Raw genomic sequence first — 27,812 nt, 5'->3', positions numbered from 1 at the left:
TTCACAAGAAATCAATGTCAATTAAGTACAGAGTAAATACAATTTTAAAAATCACTATAGAGTTTGTAACAGCTCATTTATTCCAAATTACTAAAGCAAACTTATCAAAAATGAATTTTCTAGGGAGGCGCCTGTAGCTCAAAAGAATGGGGCACCAGCCCCATATGCTGGAGGGGGTGGGTTCAAACCCGGCCCCAGCAAAAAACTGAAAAAAAAATTTTTTTCTATATAAATAAAATATAAACTCACTTAAGACACCAAAATTTAAGCATAGGGATGAGAAAAAAATTTTAATAAACTTTTACAGAATATAGTTTAAATAATTGCCTTATCTTGAAGATCCTGAGAATATTAAAGTTTCAGTCTACAATATTATTGTGTTGGTCCCAAGTGTTTCGGAAATACTAAGAACTGTTTTTCCCTAACATTAAATGGTTTAAAATAGGTATTAATTTTTTAGCTATATGTCAACAATTAATATTAGCCCTAGCCATGTCTATGTTGCTTCTTTGAATATGGTATATTCTAGAAAATTAGGGAGCTCTTCTCATTAGAACTATGTACAAAGTAAGAATAAATAAACTGAGTATAGGGGAGCAGGCCTATAATTCCAGCAATCTGGGAGACTGAGGGGAGAGGATCACTTGAGCCCAGGAGTTAGACACCAGCCTGGACAACATATTGAGATCCCTCCCCCACTTAAAAAAGAAGAAGAAATATGGAAAAAAGTAAGGATTTTAAAGGCTCACATATGAATATATTATTAACTTTTACTGCATATATAAAGGATATTTTAATATTACCATAAATTCTAATGATTTAAATTTAAATATTTAATTACTTAATAGTAGTTGACATCTGAGGTTTCTAGTATACATTAGCAGATGACCATTCTTTCCTGCTCCAAATTGTGATAAGCTACAACAACAGAAGTTAAATCTATCTACCTGAAGAAGATTTTGTTTTTCAAAGCAAACATCCCTGCTCTATACCCAATAAAATTTTGATAATCTCACTTCAGGGAGATATGCCCTACATCTTACTTGAGAATCAGAGCCATATTTAGTCATATTTAGCTGCACTGTCTTAGAGAGAGAAAAAAATTGAGAATCCCTATACATGATCTTTAACATTTATTGTTGTTTTTTCTTTTCTCGGTCCCTTTTTTTCCCCCTCCTTTACTTTTACTTCTTATCTCTCAGGTGTGTTCTGAGTAGCTTAAATGAAGATAGTAGTGAGATATTACTTGTCTCCATTAACAACACCATGGTCATAAATAAAGTCGCTTTTCAGTTAACTTACTTAACAAAATATAAAGCCAGTGTAGTTGTACTTATATTTACATAACTTCATTCATTTATCTCAGATCCAGGCTATAAAGCCGTTACAAAAATTTTTAACATTATCATAATTAAAGCAAATATCGCATTCAATTTAAGAAATAAAATTATTTCTGTTTAGAACAGTTTCTAAAGAAATATCAAGAATATCATTCTTAAGCAATGTGTCTAAAATATACTAATCAAAACTCTATGCATAGCATCACAAGAATGGAGAAGCAAGAATCCAATGTACTCAATTCTAATATGAAGGCAGTAGGTGAGCTAATACAAGAGGGGGTAGAGGAATGAGTAAATGGGGAGAGGGGAGACGGAAATGGCATGGAGGGTCACGGTGTACGGCACACTTCTTGGGGGCGGGACACAATTATAAGTGGGACTTTATCTAATAAATGCAACTTTAGGTTAACTTTATCTAACCTAATTCTTTGTACCCTCAATGAATCCCAGACAATAAAAATAAATAAATTCACTGAAATTAACCCAAAAAAAAATTCTATGCAGACTTACAATAAACACAAATGCAATAAATCTAAGTTTATCAAAGAGGAATGCAGAAAATTTTAAATAAAAATTAAAACTTCAAAGCCCCCAAATTTTATGTTCTCAGTATTCAAAATTTAACAAAGAAAGTTCCCTTTTGACTTGAAAAAGACAAAAAACAAAAAACAGAAACATATCACTTCAGAGCACATCATTAGCCGAATTCTGAAACGTAACTTGTATATAGAGACTAATATTACTGCAATCTTAAAATGTTTAAGTTTTTAAACTTGAAAAGCTTTAAAAAGCTTAAAAAGCTTAAAAAACAAACATCTAATGATAGTTTACAAAAGAAAATTGCAAGGCACATTCATTTAGTCTGGTTCGAGAAATATTTTTGTACAAAGAGAGAAAAATATTAATGTTCATCAGCATAATAAATGTAAACACTCAACTTACTGGTAACATTGATTTTAGTCCTGACCGGAGGAATTCGTTCCTTAAATGTATTCGAAAATCAAGCTCATAAGGAGAAGTGACAAGGGCATTTATAAACTGCATGCAGGCCACCTGCAGTGAGAAAGCAAATTTTGTTTTAAAACACATTTAAATAAATTAACAAAATATTTACTTAATGCATTCAGACAATGCATTCACTAAAGGTGTACATATATAATAAAAAAACAAATAAGAAATACAAATACTTCTACTGTACAATGGTGATTATTCTGATGTCCAAAAGAATTCTATTAAGAAAGGGATGGATGGTCAAGTATGTTATGCTTTGTTACACAATATAAAGGAATATTAAACTCCCTCTGAGAAACCCAAAGTACCAAAAGTGTGCTATGCACAGAGCCCTTTAAAAAGATCATAAAATTTACCTTTCATACCCACCTGTCCTCAGAGCACAGTTGGCCTCAATTCTACATGGTTATAAACACTTTTCTAAAATAAATTAAAGTCATAAAAATACCCTAATATTAAACAGGCAACAGTGATAACTTAGATAAATTATTACACTGATTTACACTGTCTCCATCCCCTTATTGGGGGGATTTGCACAAACTACATAGAGTATTAAAATACATAATTAAGATGCATTAACTTACTAGGTTTGAGAAAAATTAATGCAAGTAAATTAAGATAAGCCAGAAGGCACTGTGACACTAACATGTATTGCATAATAAAGCATATACCTGTATAGAGCTTGTTTTCAAATAAAGTATTTCATTAAATATACTGACACTGGAAAATGAGTTTTGCCTTTCCTACCTTCAAATTTTGAGGTTCCTATAATAAGAGAGGACATATTTTCTTTCCATTTATTTATTTATTTATTTATGTATTTATTTATTTATTTATTTATTTATTTTTTGAGATAGAGCCTCAAGCTGTTGCCCTGGGTAGAGTACCATGGCATCACAGCTCACACCTCTAACTCCTGGGCTTAAGAGATTCCCCTGCCTCCACCTCCCAAGTAGCTGGGACTACAGGTGCCCACCACAACACCCGGCTATTTTTTGGTTGCAGCCGTCATTGTTGTTTGGCGGGCCGGGGCTGGATTCGAACCCACCAGCTCAGGTGTATGTGGCTGGCACCTAGCTGCTTGAGTCACAGGTGCAGAGCTGAGAGGACATATTTTCTCATAATTTAAGCTAGAAGGGAATCAACAAAATACTAATTGCCATGTGTGCCATACATTATTCCTGAATATCATCTTTGGTAAGTGCTGCTCAAACAGGGGGCAACTGGCTAATAGTTTAATTGAAAAGTTCCACATTTAAATTGATTATTTAAAAAAGCATGCAATGAGGAGAATGCCATTCAAAAAGCTAACTCTAAGGGGACTCCTGGAAAACACCAGGTATGGTAAAGATGTTAAGTATATACAGAAGTAGACACAAATAAACCAATAGTTTGTATGGGAAAATCACTTCACCAAAAGGAAAATTGTTTAAATGTTATTTGATTTGACTTCTCCAGACCTATTATGATAGTTTTTTTTTTTTTTTCTCTGAGATGGGATAAAAGATTAAAAGGTGTGTTTTACTTTGGTATCTGTATCTCATACATTTAAACTGTTTTGGGGGAGATTAGCCTATCTACCTCACATCTAGATTAAAAAATCAAAAGTTGCATGTTTCAAAGGTATGATTAAGGTTGTTTCCAACATTATTAGCTATGTAAATGATAACTGAACAATGTAATCCAGTATTTTCAAATGTTCAAACATAAAGACAGAACAGTTAGACAACTGACTGAATATTTGCCATAGACTTACCTAAATAGATTACTTAACCTTCTATTTACCATATGAAATTGTGTAAGTCTTTATATAGTTTCAATAGTCTGGGCTAAAATCTGCATACTGTACATGTCCATAGCTATATCATCATTGTATTTGCTTGAATGATTCTTGTTATGTTACAGCTATGACATGACCGAACAAGCCAAAGTACATGACCAATCCAAAATTAATAGAGAGAAAAGTTGCCATCTGCTAGGATTGTTTTTGCCAGAAGAAATTCTAGCTTAACGGCTTGTTTTAATACCCCACAAGTAAAGAGGACATTTCTGTACGAAACTAGTTAATGAGTCTTGCGATTGCACTTTTACACAAATAAAAATATTTAGATCAGGGTATAATAAAAATCAATATAATTAATATGTCAATATCAAAATAACCTTACATTTCATGACATAAATGTTGCAAAGCTATAAAAACTCACTTGATATACATAAATACATAGTATAATATAGTATAATACTAAAACATAGAAGTTGACTATAAGATAAAATAATTAGATGACACTTTGAAGTCAGTAATTTGAATAGGTAAAGGCATTGGGTTAAAAATGAAGATAGGCGCGCGGCCTTCAGACATATGAAAAAATGCTCATCATCTTTAATCATCAGAGAAATGCAAATCAAAACTACTTTGAGATACCATCTAACTCCAGTGAGACTAGCCTATATCACAAAATCCCAAGACCAGAGATGTTGGCACAGATGCGGAGAAAAGGGAACACTTTTGCACTGCTTGTGGGAATGCAAATTAATACATTCCTTTTGGAAAGAGATATGGAGAACCCTTAGAGATCTAAAAATAGATCTGCCATTCAATCCCGTAATCCCTCTAGTGGGCATATACCCAGAAGACCAAAAATCACATCATAACAAAGATATTTGTACCAGAATGTTTATTGCAACCCAATTCATAATTGCTAAGTCATGGAAGAAGCCCAAGTAATCATCAATCCACGAATGGATTAATAAATTGTGGTATGTATACACCATGGAATATTATGCAGCCTTTAAGAAAGATGGAGACTTTACCTCTTTCATGTTTACATGGATGGAGCTGGAACATATTCTTCTTAGTAAAGTATCTCAAGAATGGAAGAAAAAGTACCCAATGTACTCAGCCCTACTATGAAACTAATTTAGGGTTTTCACACGAAAGCTATAACCCAGTTACAACCTAAGAATAGGGGGAAGGGGGAAAGGGAGGGGAGGGTGGGGGGAGGTGGGTAGAGGAAAGGGGATTGGTGGGATTACACCAGCGGTGCATCTTACAAGGGTATATGTGAAACTTGGTAAACGATCTTTGAAGCTAGTGAATGATGCCCCATGATTATATCAATGTACACAGCTATGATTTAATAAACTAAATAAATAAATAAATAAACAAATAAATAAATAAATAAAAATGCACCTTTGGCTCAGTGCCTGTAGCTCAAGAGGCTAGGGTGCCAGCCACATACATGGGAACTGGCGGGTTCGAAGCCAGCCCGGGCCTGCCAAACAACAATGACAAGTACAACCAAGAAATAGCTGGGCATTGTGGTGGGCACCAGTAGTCAGCTACTTGGGAGGCTGAGGCAAGAGAATCGCTTAAGCCCAAGAGTTTGAAGTGAGCTGTGAGCTGTGACGCCACAGCACTCCACCCAAGGTGACAGCTTGAGACTCTGTCTCCAAAAAAAAAAAATAAAATTAAATAAAAAATAAAATTAAAATAAGAATGCACTATTTATTGTTTATCAAATTCCAATAGACAGCTATTAGTAATTACAAATAAAATAAGACAGACATTTTCAATATAATCTACTACAAGAATATCCTTTTATAGGAATATTTATATTGTATGAATGTGGGGGACAAAAATGTCATCTTAATTATTTCTAGGCCCTCATGCTGCCACATAATTATGTCCTTTTTCAGAAAATAGGAACATTATCAATCTCAAACTGAAATAATTGTCACTATTTACGAATACAAAATTAAATTTTTAAAAGATAATAGCTTTATGGGAAGGATATATTTTTACTTAATTATACACATGAAATACCCCTTGTGTGGATTCTAAATTCAGTGCAAAATACAAACCACCAAACCATTACCCTCATTATTATTTTTATTATTATTAATTAATAGACAATGTATTAAGTGCCTTACATAATTCACTATCTAATCTCCTCCTCATAAAAACCATATGAGGTGTTATTATTAATCTTATTTCACAGATGATGAAGATGAGGCTCAAAGAAGGTAAATAGTTTACACAAGGTCACATAGCAAGGAGCAAATTCATGATTTTTTACTATACACTGAATAATTTCCAGCACATTTCAAATGTCTATTCATAAACGCCATTCATAGATTCATACAACCAAAAATTATAAGGATGGGGTAGATAATAAAATTTAACTGGTGTATCATACTTAATTTACTAAGAATATGTAGTTTGAAAACTATAGGTTAATTGGAATAATATACAATTTTAACAATGTGTGATTTGTATAGTATATGAAATGGTTATTATGATATATAATGGAATGCAAAAAAAAAAGCAAAATTATGTTTCTTAGATTGAGTTAAATTCCACTTTCTACACATCCTGAGCAGTAAAGTGTGGATAACATCCTATCATACAAAATAATGATCTCTCATTCCCTCTCCTTTAGGTCCTATCAACCCACTCCCTACTCAGCATTCAAACACATGCACACATACAAGTGTACGTGCACACACAGTAGAGCACTGTGCTGTTCAATATGGGAACCACTAATCACAGTTTTAATTTAATTTAACTGAAATTAAATAATATTAAAAACTCAATTATTCATTTTTACTAGCCATAGTTCAAGTACTCAATAGCCACATGTGGACAGCAGCTACCATGTTGGACAGCAGGGACACAGTATATGGAGAAAAGTTTGATTGAACAGCACTACACCAGAAATTATAAAGAAAAAGCCTTCTGGACTAATCTCAAAACCTAAGCTCCAAAGAAATATAAAACTCATTCTTAGAATAATGAAAGTTTCAAAATTGCTGTGCTCTATTCCAAGTACATAAATCTTTACCAGCATTAGCAAACTCTATTGGCCTTTTACAATGCAAAATCAATTTTCTTTCCAAAAAAAAAAAAAAGTCCAGCTCCAGAGATGGAAAATAAAGGATCATGGGACTTTTAAAATAGTGAAAACATAAAATATTCTGGTCCATTATATTCATTTAAAAGTGAAAATAAAATTTCAACATTAGATTAGATGATTTACCAGAGATTATACAACTAATAAGCCTCAATGATGGGAGTAGAACTAAAGTCTCATAATCTTTAGCTTTGGGTACTTTCTAACACACCATTATGTACAAATCTGGCCTTGCTGAATATCATTTCTACTTGTAATTGACTGGAAAAAAAAAATGCCCTTGAATTGAATATCGCAAAGTCTATTTTCCAGAGTTCCTTTAGTTTCTTTATAATGGCATTACATTCCAAAATGGTCTCCCATATCTATTGTAGTTTAAAATACAGCTTCCATGAGAATTAAAATGTAAAAATCACCAAAAATAGTGAATTATCTCCATTATTAATAAATATGCCAGGCTAGGACCACAATTCTGATGTTTAATCAGTAAATATTATCAGTTTCTGTATTTGCATTGTTAATCTATACTCTCCTTGTGTCATATGATGGTGCTGAAAAAATGTATACACATTTTAAGAAAAGAAAAATCTGTATTAAAATTGTAATGCTCAATATATACCAATGACAAAGGATGAACACAAGTCACCTGGGCACCTCTTGTAACTGCAGAAGTCAAATATGACTTCAGTATTACAAATTTAATACAGTTTCTTCCTTTCTTAAAATCTGTATACATTTTTAGGCATCCTCTGTATATGCTATTGAGTAAATGCATAAGCATTACAGATCAAAACTACCAGTTTTGTGCATGTGATAAAGCATTTAATAATTTGTACCATGTATAGTAATACACTAAAGTGAATCATGATCAGTTTTTCTATCACATTATGATTCTTCATTATCATAGTATATTTTATTTCTATAATAATCACCTGCATTCTTTAGTCACAGTATACTATTGTCTTCATTCAGGGAAGAATGGTATACAGTATGAAATACCACAAAACAGATTACAAACTTTCTAAAGCCAAGGCTCCTATGTACTTGTTTAGAGTTTTCCTTGTACTTCCTAACTGTTCCAAATAAAATGGTCACAATGTGGTAAATGAATAACATTTAAGTAGGCCTGACACAGTGGCTCATGCCTATAATCCTAGCAGTCTGGGAGGCCGAGGCGGGTGGATTCCTTGAGTTCAGGACTAGCCTGAGCAAGAGCAAAACCCTGTCCCTACTAAAATTAGAAAAATTATATGGGCATTGTGGCGAGTGTCTGCAGTCCCACCTACCTGTAGTCCCAGCTACTCAGGAGACTAAGGCACTAGGATCTCTTGAGCATAAGAGTTTGATGTTACTGTGAGCAATGATGATACCATACCACTCTACGTAGGGCAACAGAATGGGAGACTCTGTCTCTAAAAAAATCGCCAAGCACTGTGACGTGCGCCTGTAGTCCCAGCTAATAGGAAAGTGTTGGGCAAGAGGATTGCCAGAGCCCAACAGTTTGAGGTTGTGTGCTATGACACCACAGCACTCTCTCAAGGGCAACAGAGTGAAACTCATTCTAAAAATAATAATAATAATGAAATATTTGAAATTTTATTAGTATGAGATATGTAATTACAAAAACAAATTGCTTTCAGTTTCTTACATAAAAAATAAAGGAAAATATTTAAGCATGAATACCTTCACACAATTACTAGAAAAATGCAAAAAACTTTTATTTAACTTACTAGTTTTGAAAACCATACAAACATCTATCTGTCTGATCACGATTCATACAGCTATGGAGTACAATAATTGCCAACTCTAGGGCATTCTCAGACAGATTGTCCATACTGCCATTAGTGGGGATAAATTGTACTTTTAAAATTTTATTGACACTGTCACACACTTGAACTTATTAAGTACTGTGTTGACATTAACAAGGTCATTCTTTATCCTAGCCCAGCAAGAGTTAGGAAAAAATGATTTAAGGCAAAATAAGTACCAAAGAGAAAGATACAAATGTAAAGCACAAGTTAATTAAGTCAAGAAACAGCGAAGTATTCCAGGCAAAAGTCATGCACAAAGGTATGAAGGTAGAGAGATAAACAGCATAAAATGTTCAGAAAACAAAGTATAGGGGGTGGCGCCTGTAGCTCAGTGGGTAGGGCACCGGCCCCATATACCAAGGGTGGTGGGTTTGAACCAGCCCTGGCCAAACTACAACAACAACAAAAAAAAAAACTAAAAAAAAAGAAAGAAAAAAAACAAAGTACAGTATGAGTGGATGAAAAGAACATGTTAAGTGGAATAAGAAGTTAGAGAGAAAGCAACAGACACAAGATGAAGTATGGGAGGATGGGTAATTGGTGGGACCACACCTGTGGTGTATCTTACAAGGATACATGTGAAACTTAGTAAATGTAGAATATAAATGTCTTAACACAATAACTAAGAAAATGCCAGGAAGGCTAAGTTAACCAGTGTGATGAAAATATGTCAAATGGTCTATAAAACCAGTGTATGGTGCCCCATGATCGCATTAATGTACACAGCTATGATTTAATTTAAAAAATTACAATAAACCCATATATAAACATAAAAAAAAGATTAAGTATGTTTGTATGGGCTAGGACTACACTTTAATCCTAGAGGCTATGGGATGACACTGTTGGAATTTAAGGAGTGATCTGACAACATGTACATTCCAGAAAGACAGTTTGGTGGAAGATGATGTAATGGTGGCCATAATGAAGGGTAGAACATTTTTTTTTTCTGAGACAGAGTCTCACTTTATGACCCTCAGTAGAGTGCCATGGTGTTATACCTTCACAGCAACCTCAAACTCCTGGGCTCAAGCGATTCTCCTGCCCCAGCCTGTCAAGCAGCTGGGACTACAGGTGCCCACCACAACATCCAGCTATTTTTAGAGACTGGCTAACGGTCTCGCTCTGGCTCAGGCTGGTCTCGAACCTGTGAGCTTGGACAATCCACTCACCTCAGCCTCCTAGAGCGCTATGATTAAGGGTAGAACATACTAAAGAGCTCAGAGAAGTGAGAAAAACCTGAGATGTTACAATGCCCTGAAATAAAGAACTGGCAATGCAGGTGAGGAGAGATGAGTGCGTTCCCAAAGAAGGGAAGCAGAACATAAAGGAAGTAGAATTGATAAGATTTGGTAGCTGGTGGAACAGAAGATGGACAAAGGGTAGATCTGAAGATGACTATTACATTACTGGTGTATGCTAATTGATGGATAATGCTAAGGTTCACAGGATTAGAAATACAAGAGAAAGGTAGGTCAAGGTTGGAGAAAGGATAGTAATAGGAAGGAGAAGGATGAAGAAAAGGAAGATAAGTATGTTTAAGAACATATAGAAACCGAAATCTAGTCAGGTGGTAGCTGAACATACAGGGTCTGTGAGTTGGAAGGAATTCAGAAGAGAAGAGCTCAGAGAGAGACATCACCTATGATTGCTAGTTGAAATCATGAGAATGGATAAGGATCATCAGGATGAGAAAAACAAAGGACCAAAGGAAAATCAAGCTCTAGGAATTAGCAGTTTTAATTGCCAAGCATAGAAATGAAAATTTTAAATGAAACACAGAGGTAAAAGAAAAAGAAGGAGAGCTCATAAACATGGAAGTCAAGGTATGAGAGAGTTTTGATAAAGGAGTGACCAATAGTGCCAAATAGCGCTGAAGAAGATAATATGATAACCTCAAAAGGTGGCTGTTGATTTTCATATAATGGAGATCACTGCTGACCCTCTATTACTGAAAATGATAGATCTGAAAATTATTCAACTTTGAAGCTAATTTAAAATAAAAGGCATCCTTCTTTAAACCAGAAGTTATTTTTGGTTAACCCTGGAAAATGACTACATTGTACAGATATCTCTACATAATCCCCATTTTAAAAATGGCAGCAATCTGAAACTGTCAATAAATAGAACAAGTTTCCTAAGTAGTATCAAAAATTCATTCAACACTTAATATTTAAAATGCTCATTTCCACAAATTTTCTCCTTAGTCATATGTTGAAATGCTGGTGTTCGTAAAAATGTACTTCTACTGACAAGTGATAAATGCTTTGTCCAAAGCTACTCCTTTGTATGTGTTGGTATGAGTACATTAATGGCTAATTTACAAAAATGCTTACAATAAAATCTCCACACTGGAGAACCACTATGGAAAGAATCAAGCTATATGAAATAAGTCCATATATTTGAGAGTTTATCTATTTAAGCATCAATATCTGCTTTCACTGGGACACTTTCTGAAACGAATTACATAATGCCCACCTTCTCACACAAAATACACTAGGTATAATTTAATATTTTCTTGCTGACTTGGGAGCATCATTAGATACGTGAGTTAGTGAGCTATGCTGTAAAACAGAGATACCCTTGGGAGGTATTGAGGTGTGCAGCGCTCCTTGCCCTGGCACTAAATAAAACCAAATGTTGTCATTGTTTACATTCCAGTTGCAATTTTTTTTTATTATGCTTCTACCTACTCCTTCCTTACTGTCAATCTGTCAGTTGTTGCTTTTTGATCATCTCAGTGCACCAGTCTGTAATAAACCACTTCCCAGTCTCCTAATCTGCACATCTATTCTGCTGTGAATGGAAAGTAGATAATTAAAATAACATAAGAAAAGAGAAGAATTAGGCTCTGATTGAAGGCCAAAAGCGCTTTTTCACCATTAGGCTTACTTGATAGACTAGGTAACATTTTTTTAGGCTGTTCAAATTGTTTTTCTTTCTTTCTCTCTCTTTTTTTTTTTTTGAGACAGAGTCTCAAGCTATTGCCCTGGGTAGAGTGCTATGGTATCTCATAGCTCACAGCAACCTCTAACTCTTAGAGTCAAACAATCCTCTTACCTCCGTTTTTCTATTTTTAGTAGAGACAGGGTCTTGCTTTTGCTCAGGCTGGTCTCAAACTCAGGAGCTCAAGCAATTCATCAGTGTTGGCCTCCCAGAGTGCTAGGATTACAGGCGTGAGCCACCATGCCAGGCCTGTTTTATTTCATTTTTATTTCTTTTTAGGTTCTCAGTTATATTCCAGAGGATAAAACTATTAAATAGGTAAGGTCTGGATAAGTGAAGCTATTACATATCAGGAAAGGGTAGATTTACTCCTCTGTTTTTGTGTACCGTATCTAATTACAACATGTCCAGATCTCTTTATTATTTTAAGTATGTTAGAAAACAGTTTTAAAATTATTAAATTGTGCTAACATACTTTTCCATACAGCTCCTGAAATACTATAGGATCATGGCACCTTTCAGACTAATAGCAGCCTAAGAAGATGTTAGAAGAAGATTGTTCTAGATAGTACAACAGAAGACTGTTTTGATAGTACAACATTGGATGTTAACTATACTATATTCTCTTCCTATAAACAATTATTATTATTATTATTATTTTTTTTTTTTTTTTTTTAAAGACAGAGTCTTACTGTCACCCTCAGTAGAGGGCCGTGGCATCATAGCTCACAGCAACCTCCAGCTCCTGGGCTTAAGTGATTCTCTTGCCTCAGCCTCCCAAGTAGCTGGGACTACAGGTGCCCACCACAATGCTTGGCTATTTTTTGTTGTAGTTTGGCCAGGACCAGGTTCGAACCCACCACCCTCAGTATATGGGGCCGGTGCCCTACTCACTGAGCCACAGGTGCCACCCACTTTCTATAAACAATTAACAGTAAGGGTACAGTAGGTTTTCCTCTTTGGCTACATAGAAATCAGTTCAAGTAGATGTTGGTATTACCTCATTCTGTCTTCTTTTATGAAGAGACTGGCAGACTATTCTGGCCTCTATTTTACCTCCTGGAAGCTCTTCTACCCTTCCATCTTACCATAGTACAGCTTCTCTATCAGCAAAGATAATTTCTGAAAAGTTATTCCTTATCCTTCGAAGCACAATTGAATCACTACCTGACCACTGAAGCCTTCTAAGGCTTATATAAGATACACCTAAATTTTCCTTCCTTTGTGCTCTCATTAAACTTTACCAGGAGGAACCAAATACAGGTAGGCAGTTGTAGGTATTTCAAGCAAAGTAGTCTGCATGATAAAATGCTTGAGGGCATTTAGAAGTCTATACCATATTTGGGAAACATTGGGTTTAGTATGGCTAAAACATACGACACGTTTGGAAGACTGACAGGCTTGATGACCAGAATGTTAATTTAGGGCCACATTGAAGAAAAGGTTGTATATCATGATTAAGCTTTTCACCTTTATCAAGTTAGCAGTTAAGTTGTTAAGAATGCAAATATGTTAGAATTAGACTTATTATTTAAGGATAACTGACAATGTGTAGAGCATTTGTCTGGAGAGGAGGAACATACCGGTGTGGAGTACTAACTAGGAAATTGTTGGAATAATATTGGTGGGAGACAATAAAGGCAGTGGAGGTAGAGAGAAGGGGTTAGATTCACAGTTGATACACTATGATAAGATTGGATGATTGACTGAATGCAGTGGATAGAGTAGTCCTGAGAACAATTGAAGCTTGCATAAAAGATAATTATCTCTATAATCTGAAGGTGAAATACAGAAAGAAGAGTCAACTTCTTTGGGAGAAATCAGGTTGGAGGAAGAGATTATGAGCTCAGTTTTAATGTAAGAAGAGATAAAGTGCAGCAGTTAAAGGATATGTGCTAGACCCAGACTCCCAGGTGTATAGTCTGGGCTTGGCCTTCAATGCACACTATGACCCTAGGAAAGTTATTTAACTGCCATGAGCCTCAGTTTACTCACACATAAAATGGTGATACTACTACCTCATAGTAGTGCTGTGAGGGTTAAATGAGATAAAATATCTAAAGTATTTAGAACAGCTCCTGGCACATGGTTCACAAATGCTATTTCTAATTTCTTATAAGTATGATGCTTATGAGATATCTAGTTAGGCGGATGTGTACGGTTGAATAGACAGAAGTACAGGCTAGGCATATAAATCCAGAGAATCACTAGCATATAGTTGGATGTTAAAGCTAGAGAAGCAGGTGGCACCTGTGGCTCAGTGCGTAGGGCGCCGGCCCCATATGCCGAGGGTGGTGGGTTCAAACCCAGCCCCGGCCAAACTGCAACAACAACAACAAAAAAATATCTGGGCGTTGTGGCGGGGGCCTGTAGTCCCAGCTGCTCGGGAGGCTGAGGCAAGAGAATCGCGTAAGCCCAAGAGTTAGAGGTTGCTGTGAGCCGTGTGACGCCATGGCACTCTACCCGAGGGCGGTACAGTGAGACACTGTCTCTACCAAAAAAAAAAGCTAGAGAAGCAATTGAGAAGATTCATGGGGTAACTTTATATGTGTCTATGAGTATTTATACATGTATGTGTCTATATGCATATTGTACATATATAAAATCTTGATAGAAGAGAACCAAGGCTAGAACACAAGAAAAAAAATTACCTTTAAAAGATAATGAATAGTTAGAGAGCAAGGAAAGAATGGTGCCTAGAAAGCAAAAGGAAGTAAAACTTTCAAGGAGGATGATGATCAATAGGGCTAAGTGATCAGGATTGGAAAGAGACCACTAGGTTTTGAAATTAGAGGATTATTGTAGGCCTTTTGGAGAACTATGAGAAAACTGAATTGTTAAAGGTAATTTAGAAAACAGAAAAACAAGTATGGATTATTCTTTTAGCGATGTGGACTACAAAATGAAAAAGGGAGATGAGAGGCAAGTCAGAAGGGTAAGTCAGATCAAATGAAGGTGCTAGTGAAGGAGACTGAAGAATGCTCCTAATTGAAGGAAAGTCAGTAAAGAGAGAGCACGAGAGCATATAAAGATACACACTTTATCTTCCAGCTATTTCGTGAACTACTGAAGATAATGAAAACCCTATCATGAGTACAAAATTCCACCATAAAGGTGAGCTAGAAAAATATGTGAGAAGTTAATAACCTGTTTTAAAATCCAAAAAAAGTATATAGTTGTTATTTAAAAATATAATTAGTCCTGTATTTTAACAAAATTACTTCCTTAGACTATAATAACATTTTGAGAAGTCTCAGGATACTACAGAAATAGAAAAGTAATTCTGTTAAAATACAGCACTAATTATATATTTTAAACAACAGATTTAAACTATTGTTTCTCATTTCTGTATTCTGAATACCTTTTTGAACTTTAGAGGATATATCTTTCATTTACATTAAATAGTCCAAATAAACAAACCCACTTCATAATTCTCATAAGAGTGCTAACCTCTGTCTACAACAAATTATTAATTTTTGTAGCTCATTAAAATATGAAATTTCAAATTGTGGTTTGCATATGTTTGCATCTATATCAGTATTCAACAACGACTCTTGAATACTTAGCAAGATGTCTATGATTCTTCAATACGTGACGTATTAACAACTTGCCACTTTATTATTCCATTCTGTCCAGCTTACTGAAGGCTAGCAAATGCCAATTCCATTTCATTGTTTGTGGTGAACTACTCTTCCAGAGGTGTCACTTAGAAGAACAGACAATGCAGTATACAAGTGATTACATCACAAAGCCCTGGGTTCAAATCACAGCTCTTCGCCTTTAACAGCTGTGTGATTTTGAGTGGTTTGCTTAGTCTTCAGGCAACCCAATTCCTGATCAGTAACTGAAAATAATAATACATAACTCACAGAGCTGTGGCTAGAACTTTATTTAAAGAAGGTTTTTAAAATATATAAATTTACTTGGCCCAATATGGCAAACTGAGTATAAAATCTAAAGAAAACTTTGACGATAAATAAATAAATATTTAATTCCTTCTAAACAAACTTTGCAAGAGAAGTACAAACTTACACATATATCTGAAAGCCAGTGAAATATAGCTAGGTAAGCCCAACCATAAGAACAAAAACAAAACTTTCAAGAATTCATCTATAAAAGGCAGCTATCAATCTTTATTAAGATTAAATTTTATAATAATGACAAATGTATTATAAAAAAAGAAAACATTAAGGCTCAGCACTCGTAGCACAGTGGTGACAGTGCCTGCCACATGCACCGAGGGTAGAAGGTTTGAACAGGCCTGGGCCAGCTAAACAACAATGACAACTACAACAAAAAAGTAGCTGGGCATATGGTGGGTTCCTGTAGTCCCAGCCACTTGGGAGGAGGAGGCAAGAGAATTGTTTAAGCCCAAGAGTTTGAGGTTGCTGTAAGCTGTGTCGCCACAGCACTCTCTCCAGGGCGACATAGTAAGACTGTCTCAAAAAAATTAAAAAATAAGAACACACTGGAAAGAAATACCCAATTTTTAAAAAATGTAACACATTTGACCTAAAAGAGGTGATATAAGGTTCCCTATTCAGGGCTAGACAGGGAGCCCCATTTTCTAGGCCTGAGCAAACAGGCTTTTTCCAGGCCACACTCTCTAAATGCAAGCAGGATCAGAGAAAAGCAGCCAGACGGGTGTCTGATCTGGGTGACCCTTCCTCAATGAAAACCATATCCGGTTCTCTGGCTCTCCCCACCCCCTATCCCCCACCATGTACTAGCAGAGCAAAGAAAGAGAAGGAGAGAGGGAGTAGGGGTTTACAGGATGCAGTACACATTTTAGGGGCAGGACACAATTATAAGAAGGTCTTTATCTAACAAATGCAATCAATATAACCTGGTTCTTTGTACCCTCAATGAATCCCCAACAATTAAAAAAAGAAAAAGAAAAAAGAAAACCATATCCAGCTGCTTCGCCTGGGACAGGAACTGTGAGGACCGCATTCATTTGCTAATATATTCATTCCCTAATCAACAAGGGCAGGATGTTTTCTGTCTGCCAGCTCCAGGCCAAGTGTGACATACATTCCCAAGACACCCCCCAAACCCATTGCCCCATCCCAGGCTGTATATGAACCCCTAGACGAAAGACCCAAACAGGTTTTTCCCATGTGGGAATTCATCCCCTGCACTGCCAAAGGCTTTGTGACCCTTCTTTCAAAGTCTTTCTCTGAAAATAACTTTGTCCTATCACTTACATGGTCTGATGTTTCATTTGAATTTCCAGACCAAGGACCCTCCCCAGAGAGAAAAACACCAGTAACAGACACACCATAAAAGTTCATTGAAAATGCTCATTATAGGGGTGGCGCCTGTGGCTCAAAGGAGTAGGGCACCAGCCCCATATGCCAGAGGTGGTGTGTTCAAACCTGGGCCCGTCAAAAACTGCCAAAAAGAAAATGCTCATAATAGTTAGAGTAGCAGTAATAATTAACGAAGATCCTTAAATATTTGGAGAGGTATTATAGCTTTGTAACGTTATAGTTACTCTTTATACCAGCCAATTCATCAATCTGATAATAGTTTCAAACTCTGGCAAAAAAAGATACTAATACTTCATAATACAACAAAAAGGGAGAAAATTAATTATATTTGTTTTACAACAGATAAGAAATTTTAATATTTAAACCCTCACTACTAAAAAACTACACAACCCTAAATGTGGAACCATGGTCTCTTTGTTGAATAACAATACAAGTGCTTAAAAAATATTTCAGAGACAGTTTTCCATATTACATTAAATGTATATAAACACTGTTAAAATAAAGACAAAAATAAGCACAAAAGACAAAAAAAAGTAGCATCAAATCCTTTCACCTTAGACAAGTTATTCAATCTTACTTAGTTTATTCATCACATGAACAAAACAGAGATGATGATACAGTAATACCTACATAGCTGGGTTGTTGTGAGAATTAAATCAAATAATATATGCAAATTAGTAGGTTTAGTCTAAAACTTTATACTATAAATAGGCCAATAAATATGAGGAAGAATTTCATTTCTACCTTTCATATTATATAAATGCCAGCTAAAACAGAGTTGGTGTCACACAAATGAGTACTCTAAATTAACTCCATAAGCAATTTAAGACAAAATGAACTCACCTGTAATTGCAAAGCTTCATGATTTTCTAATCCTTCCACAATTGATGAAAATCGTTCCCTATTATTTCTTTCAGCTGCTGTAGTGATAGCCCCCAAAAGTTTTTCTAAACTGTAAAGACAAAAAAAGGAAACAAAAATGAAATATTTCTGACACAAACATTATGAACACAGGTTATTCCTTTCAGTCTTCCCTGTTTTCTTTCTGGTGCTTTATGTTTACATTTTTTTAAATTACTGTTTTTTTAATTGATAAAAATAGTATATGTTTTGAAATCTGTATACATAGTAGATTGGCTAAATCAAACTAATTAATTAATCAAACTAATCAATTTTAAAAACCTTAAAAATAACTTTTCCAGGTGACATTTTGAAAAGAATACTTAACTGAGAAACACTAAAATTTAAATCTTTAGGTTTTGATATTTCATGTCTTGATCTATTAATATCACTTGAACATAATATATAATCTATAATAATTAACAGCTTATTTGAGTATAAACAAACTAATTTTATTAAAAAATTGCTGGAAAGAGTGAATGTTTTATAAACAACCTAAACCGTTAATAGTTTTTGATAACAGAACAAGAAAAAAAATCTAAAAGAACAAGTTCAGGTAATCAAAGAAGAATCTATGATTATTTATGACAAGGAACTTACTTACCTGAAGAAAAATATTTGTAAGTATATTCATACATGCCCAAATCAAATTAACCTCTATGTAGGATACTACCTTTATCAAATGATATCTGAAATTATAATTAAATGGTAACAATTATACCAGGCTAGACTATATTTTATGAATTAAGTACTGAAAATCTAATCGACAAAACAATTTCTTACTCATATATAAACTGATTTTTCTATAAAACCTTACAAAAACTTACTTCTCCATGTTACCTCCTTCTCAGTTTGTTCTCATTGAGATAAGGCTTAATGCTATATGATGATAGCTTTCTTTATCTTTTGATTTCTAAGTACATTTGCTAACACTAAGCAACATCTCATTCTTTCAATAGTTATGAGAAAGTCAACATATTAGAACATCATTAAATCTTTTATGGGGCCAAGTGCCATGGTTCACGCCTGTAATCCCAGCACTCTGGGAGGCTGAGGCAGGCGGATCCTGGGAGCACACGAGTTTGAGATCAGCCTGAGCAAGAGTGAGACCTCCATCTCTTAAAAAAAAAAAAAAAAGTTAGGCATTGTGGCTGACACCTGTAGTCCCAGCTACTTAGTAGGCTGAGGCAAGAGGATCCATCGTTTGAGCCCACAGAGTTTGAGGTTGCTGTGAGCTATGATACCAGCGCACTCTACCAGAGGCAAGAAAATGAGACTCTGTCTCAAAAAAAGAAAAAAAGAAAAATAAACATAAAATACTTTGTATGGCCCTGTACTGATTCAAATCGAAATTATTATTTTTTTTTTCCTGTGGCTTTTGGCCGGGGCTAGGTTTGAACCTGCTACCTCCAGCATATGGGACCAGTGCCCTACTCCTTGAGCCACAGGCGCCGCCCAAATCGAAATTATTAGTGTCACACAAAATGTTGCAAAGAAATATTTTAGTTCATGTCCTTAGAAAATATTTCCTTTTGGGGCGGCGCCTGTGGCTCAAAGGAGTAGGGCGCTGGACCCATATACGGGAGGTGGCAGGTTCAGACCCAGCCCCAGCCAAAAAAAACTGCAAAAAAAAAAAAGAAAATATTTCCTTTTTAACCACAATGGTTTCTTACAAATTGAACTTACTGATATACTTTTTTTTTTTTTTGCAGTTTTGGCTGGGGTCAGACTTGAACTCGCCACCCCCAGTATATGGCACTAGCGCCCTACTCCTTGAGCCACAGGCACCACCCAATTGAACTTACTAATGATAACAATCTTAAATTTTGCTTCTCATTCAATATTATTTCTATAAGATATGATCTAACACATGTTCAGCAACCACTTGCTAAATTTGGTACATATATACGCTCTGAATATCTTTTTAACAGGTTAATTTATTTCACTCTACAAATAATTACTTAATCTTTTCATTTACCATAAACAATGTAAAATACTACTGTAAAATAATAACATAAATTATAAAATAAACATATCTACTCAATTAGAGAAGTCAAATTATGTGATATACAGAATTATGTTTGTGTATGTGTATATTTGCCAAAATAACTCTCTGAATTTTGCCCACTTTTCTAACAATTGCTATAACTTCAGCAAAACCAAAATCTATTTATTCACTTTCAATCCAACTTTGAAGAATTTCCCATTAGGACTCTATCTGTTTAAAACTCGTTTTCACACTATCATCAAAAAAGAGAAAATATAAATAGGAAAAAAAAGTCAAACAAAAATTTTCTACAATCAAATTTTGTTTTCATGCAAGTTATCTACAGAAAAGTAGGACGTATTAATTTTTCAAGTGTCATTTTCCATGCAGCAAATATAATAAGATAGCAATACTTACATGTTTTCTTCTCCAACAATGCAAATAGCAGAAAGTATTTTTACTATTTCAGTCATCATGTTGGGTTGTTTGGGGTCAATTGCTCTTGCCAATAATAAAAGGCTTCTTTCATCTCCTAGAATCCTTTGCAATCCAAACTAAAGAGGGAAAAATAAGAAAACTTTCTTTTAAAATGTCTATAAAACAAACCTTTAATTTTAAATGTCTATTAAACAAACCTTTAATCTTAAAGAGCAATTTACAATGATCTTCCAAACACACACACCATCAAAATGCAGTCAGTTTGCCTTTACATTTTATCTGAAATGACTGCATCTTAGAGTTTTTGCCCCTTGATCAGATATGATCTTCATTTGCTTGCCCTAAAAATATGGGAACAGTATTTTCTTCTACAAAGACGAATAGGTTAAGCACATAATAATGATTTTCAAAGTACTTCTATGTCATTGGGTCTCCCATATGTTTGCATAGAAAATTAAGGTGAACAAAAAGGGTAAAATGTTAAAAAAAAAAAACCACCTATTTTGTATACTATATGTCAATTAAAGAAGCAATAAACCTCAGTATGGATTTTCTCATCCCTTCATCTCCTTATCCTCCGCATTTCAGGCAGCTGCACTGCATGACAAAGCTATGAACCCAAAGAAGTGGCACTTGCGTTTTACTAAGTGTCAGAAGTCAATAAGCAGAGAAGATACCATTTTATTTTTTAGGCATTAATGTGTGTGTGTGTAGGGTGGTGCCTGTGGCTCAGTGGGTAGGGTGCCAGCCCCATATACCAAGGGTGGCGTGTTCGAACCTGGCCCCAGCCAAACTGCAACAAAAAATAGCGGGGCACTGTGTTGGGCACCTGTAGTCCCAGCTACTCGGGAGGCTGAGGCAAGAGAATCACCTAAGCCCAGGGAGGTTGCTGTGAGCTGTGACGCCCCAGCACTCTACTGAGGGCAATAAAATGACATTCTATCTCTAAAAAAAAGTGTGTGTGTGTAGACACATGTGCAAACATGCTAATTTTAATAAGAAATGCTAATTAAGGCCAACATTACATTAAGATGGCAATATTTCTTTGATTTTTTCTTCATAATATTTCTCAGATTACTTATAAAATAAATTTGCTTTGTTTATAGTCTAATAGTAAAATCTGACATCTCATACAAGCAAAATTTCTATTTCAAGCTGACTTTTAATAAATACCAAACATATTATAGTTACATGCTTCCTAATTTAAGCTGTAAAAGAACGTGGGGGGGGGAATGGGGAACAAAGCTTAAGCTCTTAAGTATGACTTACCACAGGTCATAATAAGTAACAAAATATGTGGAAAGAAGATAAGACAAAAAGAGGCCAGGCATAGTGGCCCATGCCTGTAATCCTAGCACTCTGGGAGATCAAGATAGGTGGACCGCTTGATCTCAGGAGCTGAAGACCAGCCTGAGCAAGAGGGAGATCCCGTCTCTACTAAAAAATAGCTGGGTTTTGTGGCAGGCACCTATAGTCTCAACTACTCAGGAGGTTGAGGCAAAAGGATCACTTGAGCCCAAGAGCTTGAGGTTGCTGTGAGCTATGGTGCTACAGCACACTACAGAGAGTAACAAAGTAAGACTGTGTCTCAAAAAAGACCAGACCAGAACAAGCAAAAGAAAATGAAGGAGACAAGATTAGAAAGAAGAAAGGTAAGTACGTACAGAGGTGGCCAGTAGATAACAAAAAGTAAATAATACAAGTGAAAAACACATTTGTAAAACTGAGAGATGATTACCATGTAATCTCCAAACTTAAAATAACAGCTTTTAAAAGCTGTTATCTCAGTTAGAATGAGAGTGAAATCATTTAACTTTTAAAAGTCCTATTTAATGTTTATAAGTAATTTTTAATATGTAGAAACATACTGAAAATAAAAATGAACACATGAGATCAGTGCCTGTGGCTCAAAGGGGTAGGGCGCCAGCCCCATATACCGGAGGTGGTGAGTTCAAATCCAGCCCCGGCCAAAAAACGGCAAAAAAAAAAAAAAAGAATACACGAGAAATAGATCTGGAAAACTACCAATCCAAATACCAGAGCAATATTATAGTAATTGAACTTAAGAAACAATAGGCTGCATTTTATGATCCTATTATTATGTTCACTGGATAAGGCAGCAGTTCTCAACCTGTGAGTCATGACCCACAGGAACTGTATTAAAGGGCCACAGCATTAGGAAGGTTGAGAACCACTGGGATAAGGGAAAAGAGTTTTCAATTTGTAGTAGATAACCTCTAAACTTCATGGGGCCAAAAAAATTGATGTGGGGCGGCACCCGTGGCTCAAAGGAGTAGGAAGATGGCCCCATATGCCGGAGGTGGCAAGTTCAAACCCAGCCCTGGCCAAAAACTGCAAAAACAAAAAAAGAAAAAATGATGCGTCAGTCATTTCAGATGAAAGTTTTATCTCTTGATTTGGACAATTTATTCTAATATGAAATGGATAGACCATCACGTATTTTCTATTTTGAATTCATATGTTATTCCTATTGTTTCACATATCTATAATTTTTTTTTTTTTTTTTGAGACAGAGCTTCAAGCTTCACCCTGGGTAGAGTGCTGTCGCATTACAGCTCACAGCAACCTCCAACTCCTGGGCTTAAGCAATTCTCTTGCCTCAGCCTCCCAACTAGCTGAGATTACAGGCACCCGCCATACCGCCTGGCTATTTTTTGGTTGTAGTTGTCATTGTTGTTTGGCAGGCCCAGGCTGGATTCGAACCTGCCAGCTCTGGTGTATGTGGTTGGTGCCTTAGCCGCTTGAGCTGCTCCGAGCCACATGTCTATAATTTAAAGACCCACTCATTCATGATTTGAGCAGTTATTTGTAAGACATTAACATGGCCTAACTAAAACTTAACCTTAATTTACAATAAACTAGGTCAAATCATCATGCTCTTCCAAAGTGCCAAACACTTAAAAAGCTATGTGTCAAACTGATCAATCACCACTTTAAAATGCTCATAAGAAAGTAAATCTCAATGAAAATCAGGCTGGGATGGGGGAGAGGGGACAGGTAAATTCACACCTATTTGGAACAGTGCACAATGTCTTAGTGAGGGGCACACTTATAACTTTGACTCAATTTGTATAAAAAACAAAGTATATAAACAAAACACATGTACCCCCTAATATCCTGAAATAAAAAAAGAAGCGATGTGTTAACATATTAAATATCTCTCTCTTGCTCTCTTTTTTTTTTTTTTAAGACACAGAGTCTTACTTTGTTGCCCTCAGTAGAGTGCCATGGCATCACAGCTCACAGCAACCTCCAGCTCCTGGGCTTAGGCAATTCTCTTGCCTCAGCCTCCCAAATAGCTGGGACTACAGGCGCCCACCACAACACGTGGCTATTTTTTTTTTTTGGTTGCAGTTTGGCTGGGGCCAGGTTCGATCCCACCACCCTTGGTAGATGGGGCCAGCGCCCTACTCACTGAGTCACAGGTGCCGCCCTAAAGTATCTCTTGTGAAAAAAAAGATTTTCTTTTCTTTTTTTTTTTTTTTTTTTTTTTTGTGGTTTTTGGCCAGGGCTGGGTTTGAACCCGCCACCTCCGGCATATGGGACTGGCGCCCTACTCCTTGAGCCACAGGCGCCACCCAAAAAAAAGATTTTCTAGAAAATCTTATTAATATGACTTTCTCTAGTGACTATTCACATCACAATTAGCATCCTGAACAGCTGTGACAGTTGACAATGCAAGTCCATAAGAATTCAGAACAAAGGGTCCAACAGCTAAATTTACAGATGATAAATTTACAGACTGATAGCCAGAGAAGTCAAGTAATTTTCCAATGGCCACTCAACTTATTAGTGGCAAAGCATGAACTATATCTCCTGATCTCTAGTATTGTTCTCTTTCCGTTAGGTCACCATTTCCCTCAGTTGAAGAAAGAGATCTATCTTGAGCTGTGGAGAAGCAACGTTCATCAACTACTTTCTTGTTAGGCATAAGATTCCACATAACTTTGTAGCCAAAGACTAAGAGCACTGACACTGAGAAATTCTATACTAGTAGTGATGTGAGATTTTTTTGTAAGAAACTTCCAGAAACAGCACAATTAGTATATTCTATGCAGGAGTCTTCTGCTCAAGAACAAGCATCCATTGCATGTGCTGATAATATTCTTTGTTGATACATGTGAGTATAATATATAAATTCTTACCCATAATTCTATATTCTTAACAAAGACTACAGATTACATTGGTTTCGATCTTATTGCATTGGTTATTAATAGCTATATTTCACATTTGGCAAGTTTCTGGTTGTGATATTTATTTATACTAAGTATTCTGAAATTATTAAAATTCCATGTAAAGAGAATTATATAATTAACTGAATTAGTCAATGGTATTTTCTTTATAGGTACATAGAGCAGATTGATTCTAACCTTAGAATGTTCTTAGCAAACAAGTCAAATCATCCCATCATTTTTCCTTTTCAATGGAATGAAAACTCTCTGTATGGAAGAGTATTCAACACATGAAATTTAAGCATTCTTATTACCCTACCTAAATTGGGAACAAAGCTAATACGTTTACAAAAAAAAGAAAAAAAAAACAAACAAACAAGCATTTGTGAAGCAAAGTATTTTATAAATAGTATTAAATGAAACTTATGATTTGCATCATAAAGACCCTTTTGTAAACTGGATAAACACCCACTATTTTGTCTATTTCATATTTTCCTACTATCTGGCAAGTTCTCACCTTTTGTGACAAAAGCAGAAAGAAATACTAATTACCTTATTATTCATAAATGCTTTTAGGCACTGAATAAGTTTATACTGATTCTTCTTGTCGATATATTCTTGCCTAAGTAAAAGAAAAAAAAATATTATGTTGTGCCTAAAAATTTCCCCTTTGGTGACTTTATTCTTAATGTTTATACTTACTGTTTTTTGTCCAGAAGCTTTTCCAGCTCATCCAATAAGAGTCCAAGACCTTCATGGCCAAAGTTGTTAACCCAGCTAAGAAATAAACAAACAAAAATAAGTTTGGATATTTAAAACAACATTAACTATTCCAAATACAATTCTGTTTTTCAAATTTTATAAGTCTGTCTTAATATCACCTGTCATTCTTTTTTTGACTCCCATTGCTTCGAGTATTCCCTCTATGAGGATAACTCAGTGATCTTTACCTCAATCCCTGACCTCTCTCCATCTTCAATTGCCCATCACATAGCACTGCCTTGGTTGTTTCACCAGCATAATATACTTAAGGTTGAATTTATAAGCTGAATTTACTTTCCCCTATCTCCAGTCCCCTAAACCAACTCCTCTACTCTGCCATAGTCTATTATTAATATCACTACCCTTTGAATACTTCTGATTTGAAATACTAGCATAATATTTTGATCCCCCATCTCTTTCACCTTTGTACTTACTCTGCTTATTCATTCAACAAATATTTGTTGAGTGTCTTCTAACTACCAAGCATGTTACAGGCAATAGAGATATATAACAGGGAAAAAAAAAAAAAAAGTAAGCCTGTACCCTCATGTAGCTGACTATCTGGAAAGAGGCAGACAGATGATGAACAAATAACTAAGTATATAACGAATGTCAATGTTTTTGATACAGTGATGAAAAATACACTGTGGTAAATGGAATAAAAGGAGTGGCAGAATGCTTTTTTTTGAAAGAGTCTCGCTATGTCACCCTCTGTAGAGTGCCGTAGCGTCACAGCTCACAGCAACCTTAAACTCTTGGGCTCAAGCAATTCTCTTGCCTCAGCCTTCCTTATAGCTGGGACTACAAGTACCCTCCACAACGCCTGGCTAGTGTGTGTGTGTGTGTGTGTGTGTGTGTGTGTGTGTTTAGCAGGTTAGCTAGGCTCAAACCCACCAGCTCTGGTACCTGTGGCCAGTGCCCTAGCCCCTGAGCTATGGATGCGGAGCCAAGATGCTATTTTTGCTATTATTCAATATGTGATCAGGGAAAGATTCTTTGATAAGGAGGTATTTGAGCAGAGATCTGAGGAAATGACTTTTCCAGTAGAAGGAATAAGAACAAACTAGGTTCTGAGATGTTAACAATTGTACCAGAAGGTTTATTGCAGCCCAATTCATAATTGCTAAGTCATGGAAAAAAGCCCAAGTGCCCATCGATCCACGAATGGATCAATAAATTGTGGTATATGTACACCATGGAATAAAGAAAGACGGAGACTTTACCTCTTTCATGTTTACATGGATGGAGCTGGAACATATTCTTCTTAGTAAAGTATCTTAAGAATGGAAGAAGAAGTATCCAATGTACTCAGCCCTACTATGAAACTAATTTATGGCTTTCACATGAAAGCTGTAACCCAGTTATAACCTAAGAATAGGGGGAAGGGGGAAAGGAAAAGGAGGGAGGGGGAGGGGGGCAGAGGGAGGGTATTTGGTGGGATTACACCTGCTGTGCATCTTACATGGGTATATGTGAAGCTTAGTAAATGTAGAATGTAAATGTCTTAACACAATAACTAAGAAAATGCCAGGAAGGCTATGTTAACTAGTGTGATGAAAATGTGTCAAACGGTCTATAAAAACAGTGTATGGTTCCCCCCCCAACCAAAAAAAGAAACAAAAAAACAATTGCAATTGGAATATTACAGGAGCTGTGAGGAGATAAGTGTGGCAAAAGGCTTGGAGAGTGATGGAGATAAAGTTCTACGTTTGGCAAAAGGCTGGAAGACTGATCATACATAACTTGCTTTGAATTCCTGGCATCCAGTCAGCAACATTCTGCTTCTAGAATGGCTACGCCCAGATGGTCCAGCCTTCCCTTTTTTTTTTTTTTTTTTTGAGACAGACTCATTTTGTCTCCCTTAGTAGAGTGCGGTAACATCACAGCTCACAGCAACCTCCAGCTCTTGGGCTTAGGCAATTCTCTTGCCTCGGTCTCAGGAGCAGCTGGGACTACAGGCACCTGCCACAACGCCTGGCTATTTTTTGTTGCAGTTTGGCCAGGGCCAGATTCAAATCCACCACCCTCAGTATATGGGGCTGGCGCCCTACTCACTGAGCCACAGGCACTGCCCATGGCACGGGCTTCCTTTCCAGTGTCTTTGCTAACATTCTAATTTATCCCTATTTACCTTTCCTTTAGTGTGCATAGAGCTTCCCAACTTGTGTCTCCACAGCTCTATTCTTGTCTTTTATTCATTTAAGAAAACACTGGATAAACTGCTCTTAACCACAATTTCCCCGG

General features: G+C 35.9%; 1 protein-coding gene across 3 annotated transcripts in view; it reads right to left on the bottom strand.

The window, feature by feature from the left end:
* The window catches only part of DIAPH2 (diaphanous related formin 2), a 1,060,116-nt gene that overhangs the window by 752,697 nt on the left and 279,607 nt on the right, over nucleotides 1–27,812 (bottom strand). For all 3 annotated transcript variants that reach the window (XM_053581174.1, XM_053581176.1, XM_053581177.1), the window contains 5 exons: nucleotides 25,509–25,583; nucleotides 25,359–25,428; nucleotides 20,593–20,729; nucleotides 18,132–18,240; nucleotides 2,283–2,393 (listed from right to left, as the gene is read on the bottom strand). In XM_053581174.1, the coding sequence (XP_053437149.1) occupies nucleotides 2,283–2,393; nucleotides 18,132–18,240; nucleotides 20,593–20,729; nucleotides 25,359–25,428; nucleotides 25,509–25,583 (502 nt within the window). The remainder of the gene's footprint in view (nucleotides 1–2,282; nucleotides 2,394–18,131; nucleotides 18,241–20,592; nucleotides 20,730–25,358; nucleotides 25,429–25,508; nucleotides 25,584–27,812) is intronic.

This window comes from Nycticebus coucang, chromosome X (genome assembly GCF_027406575.1).
Source record: "Nycticebus coucang isolate mNycCou1 chromosome X, mNycCou1.pri, whole genome shotgun sequence".
NCBI classification, from domain to species: Eukaryota; Metazoa; Chordata; class Mammalia; order Primates; family Lorisidae; genus Nycticebus; species Nycticebus coucang.
This window is presented reverse-complemented; position numbering and strand designations above follow the sequence as displayed.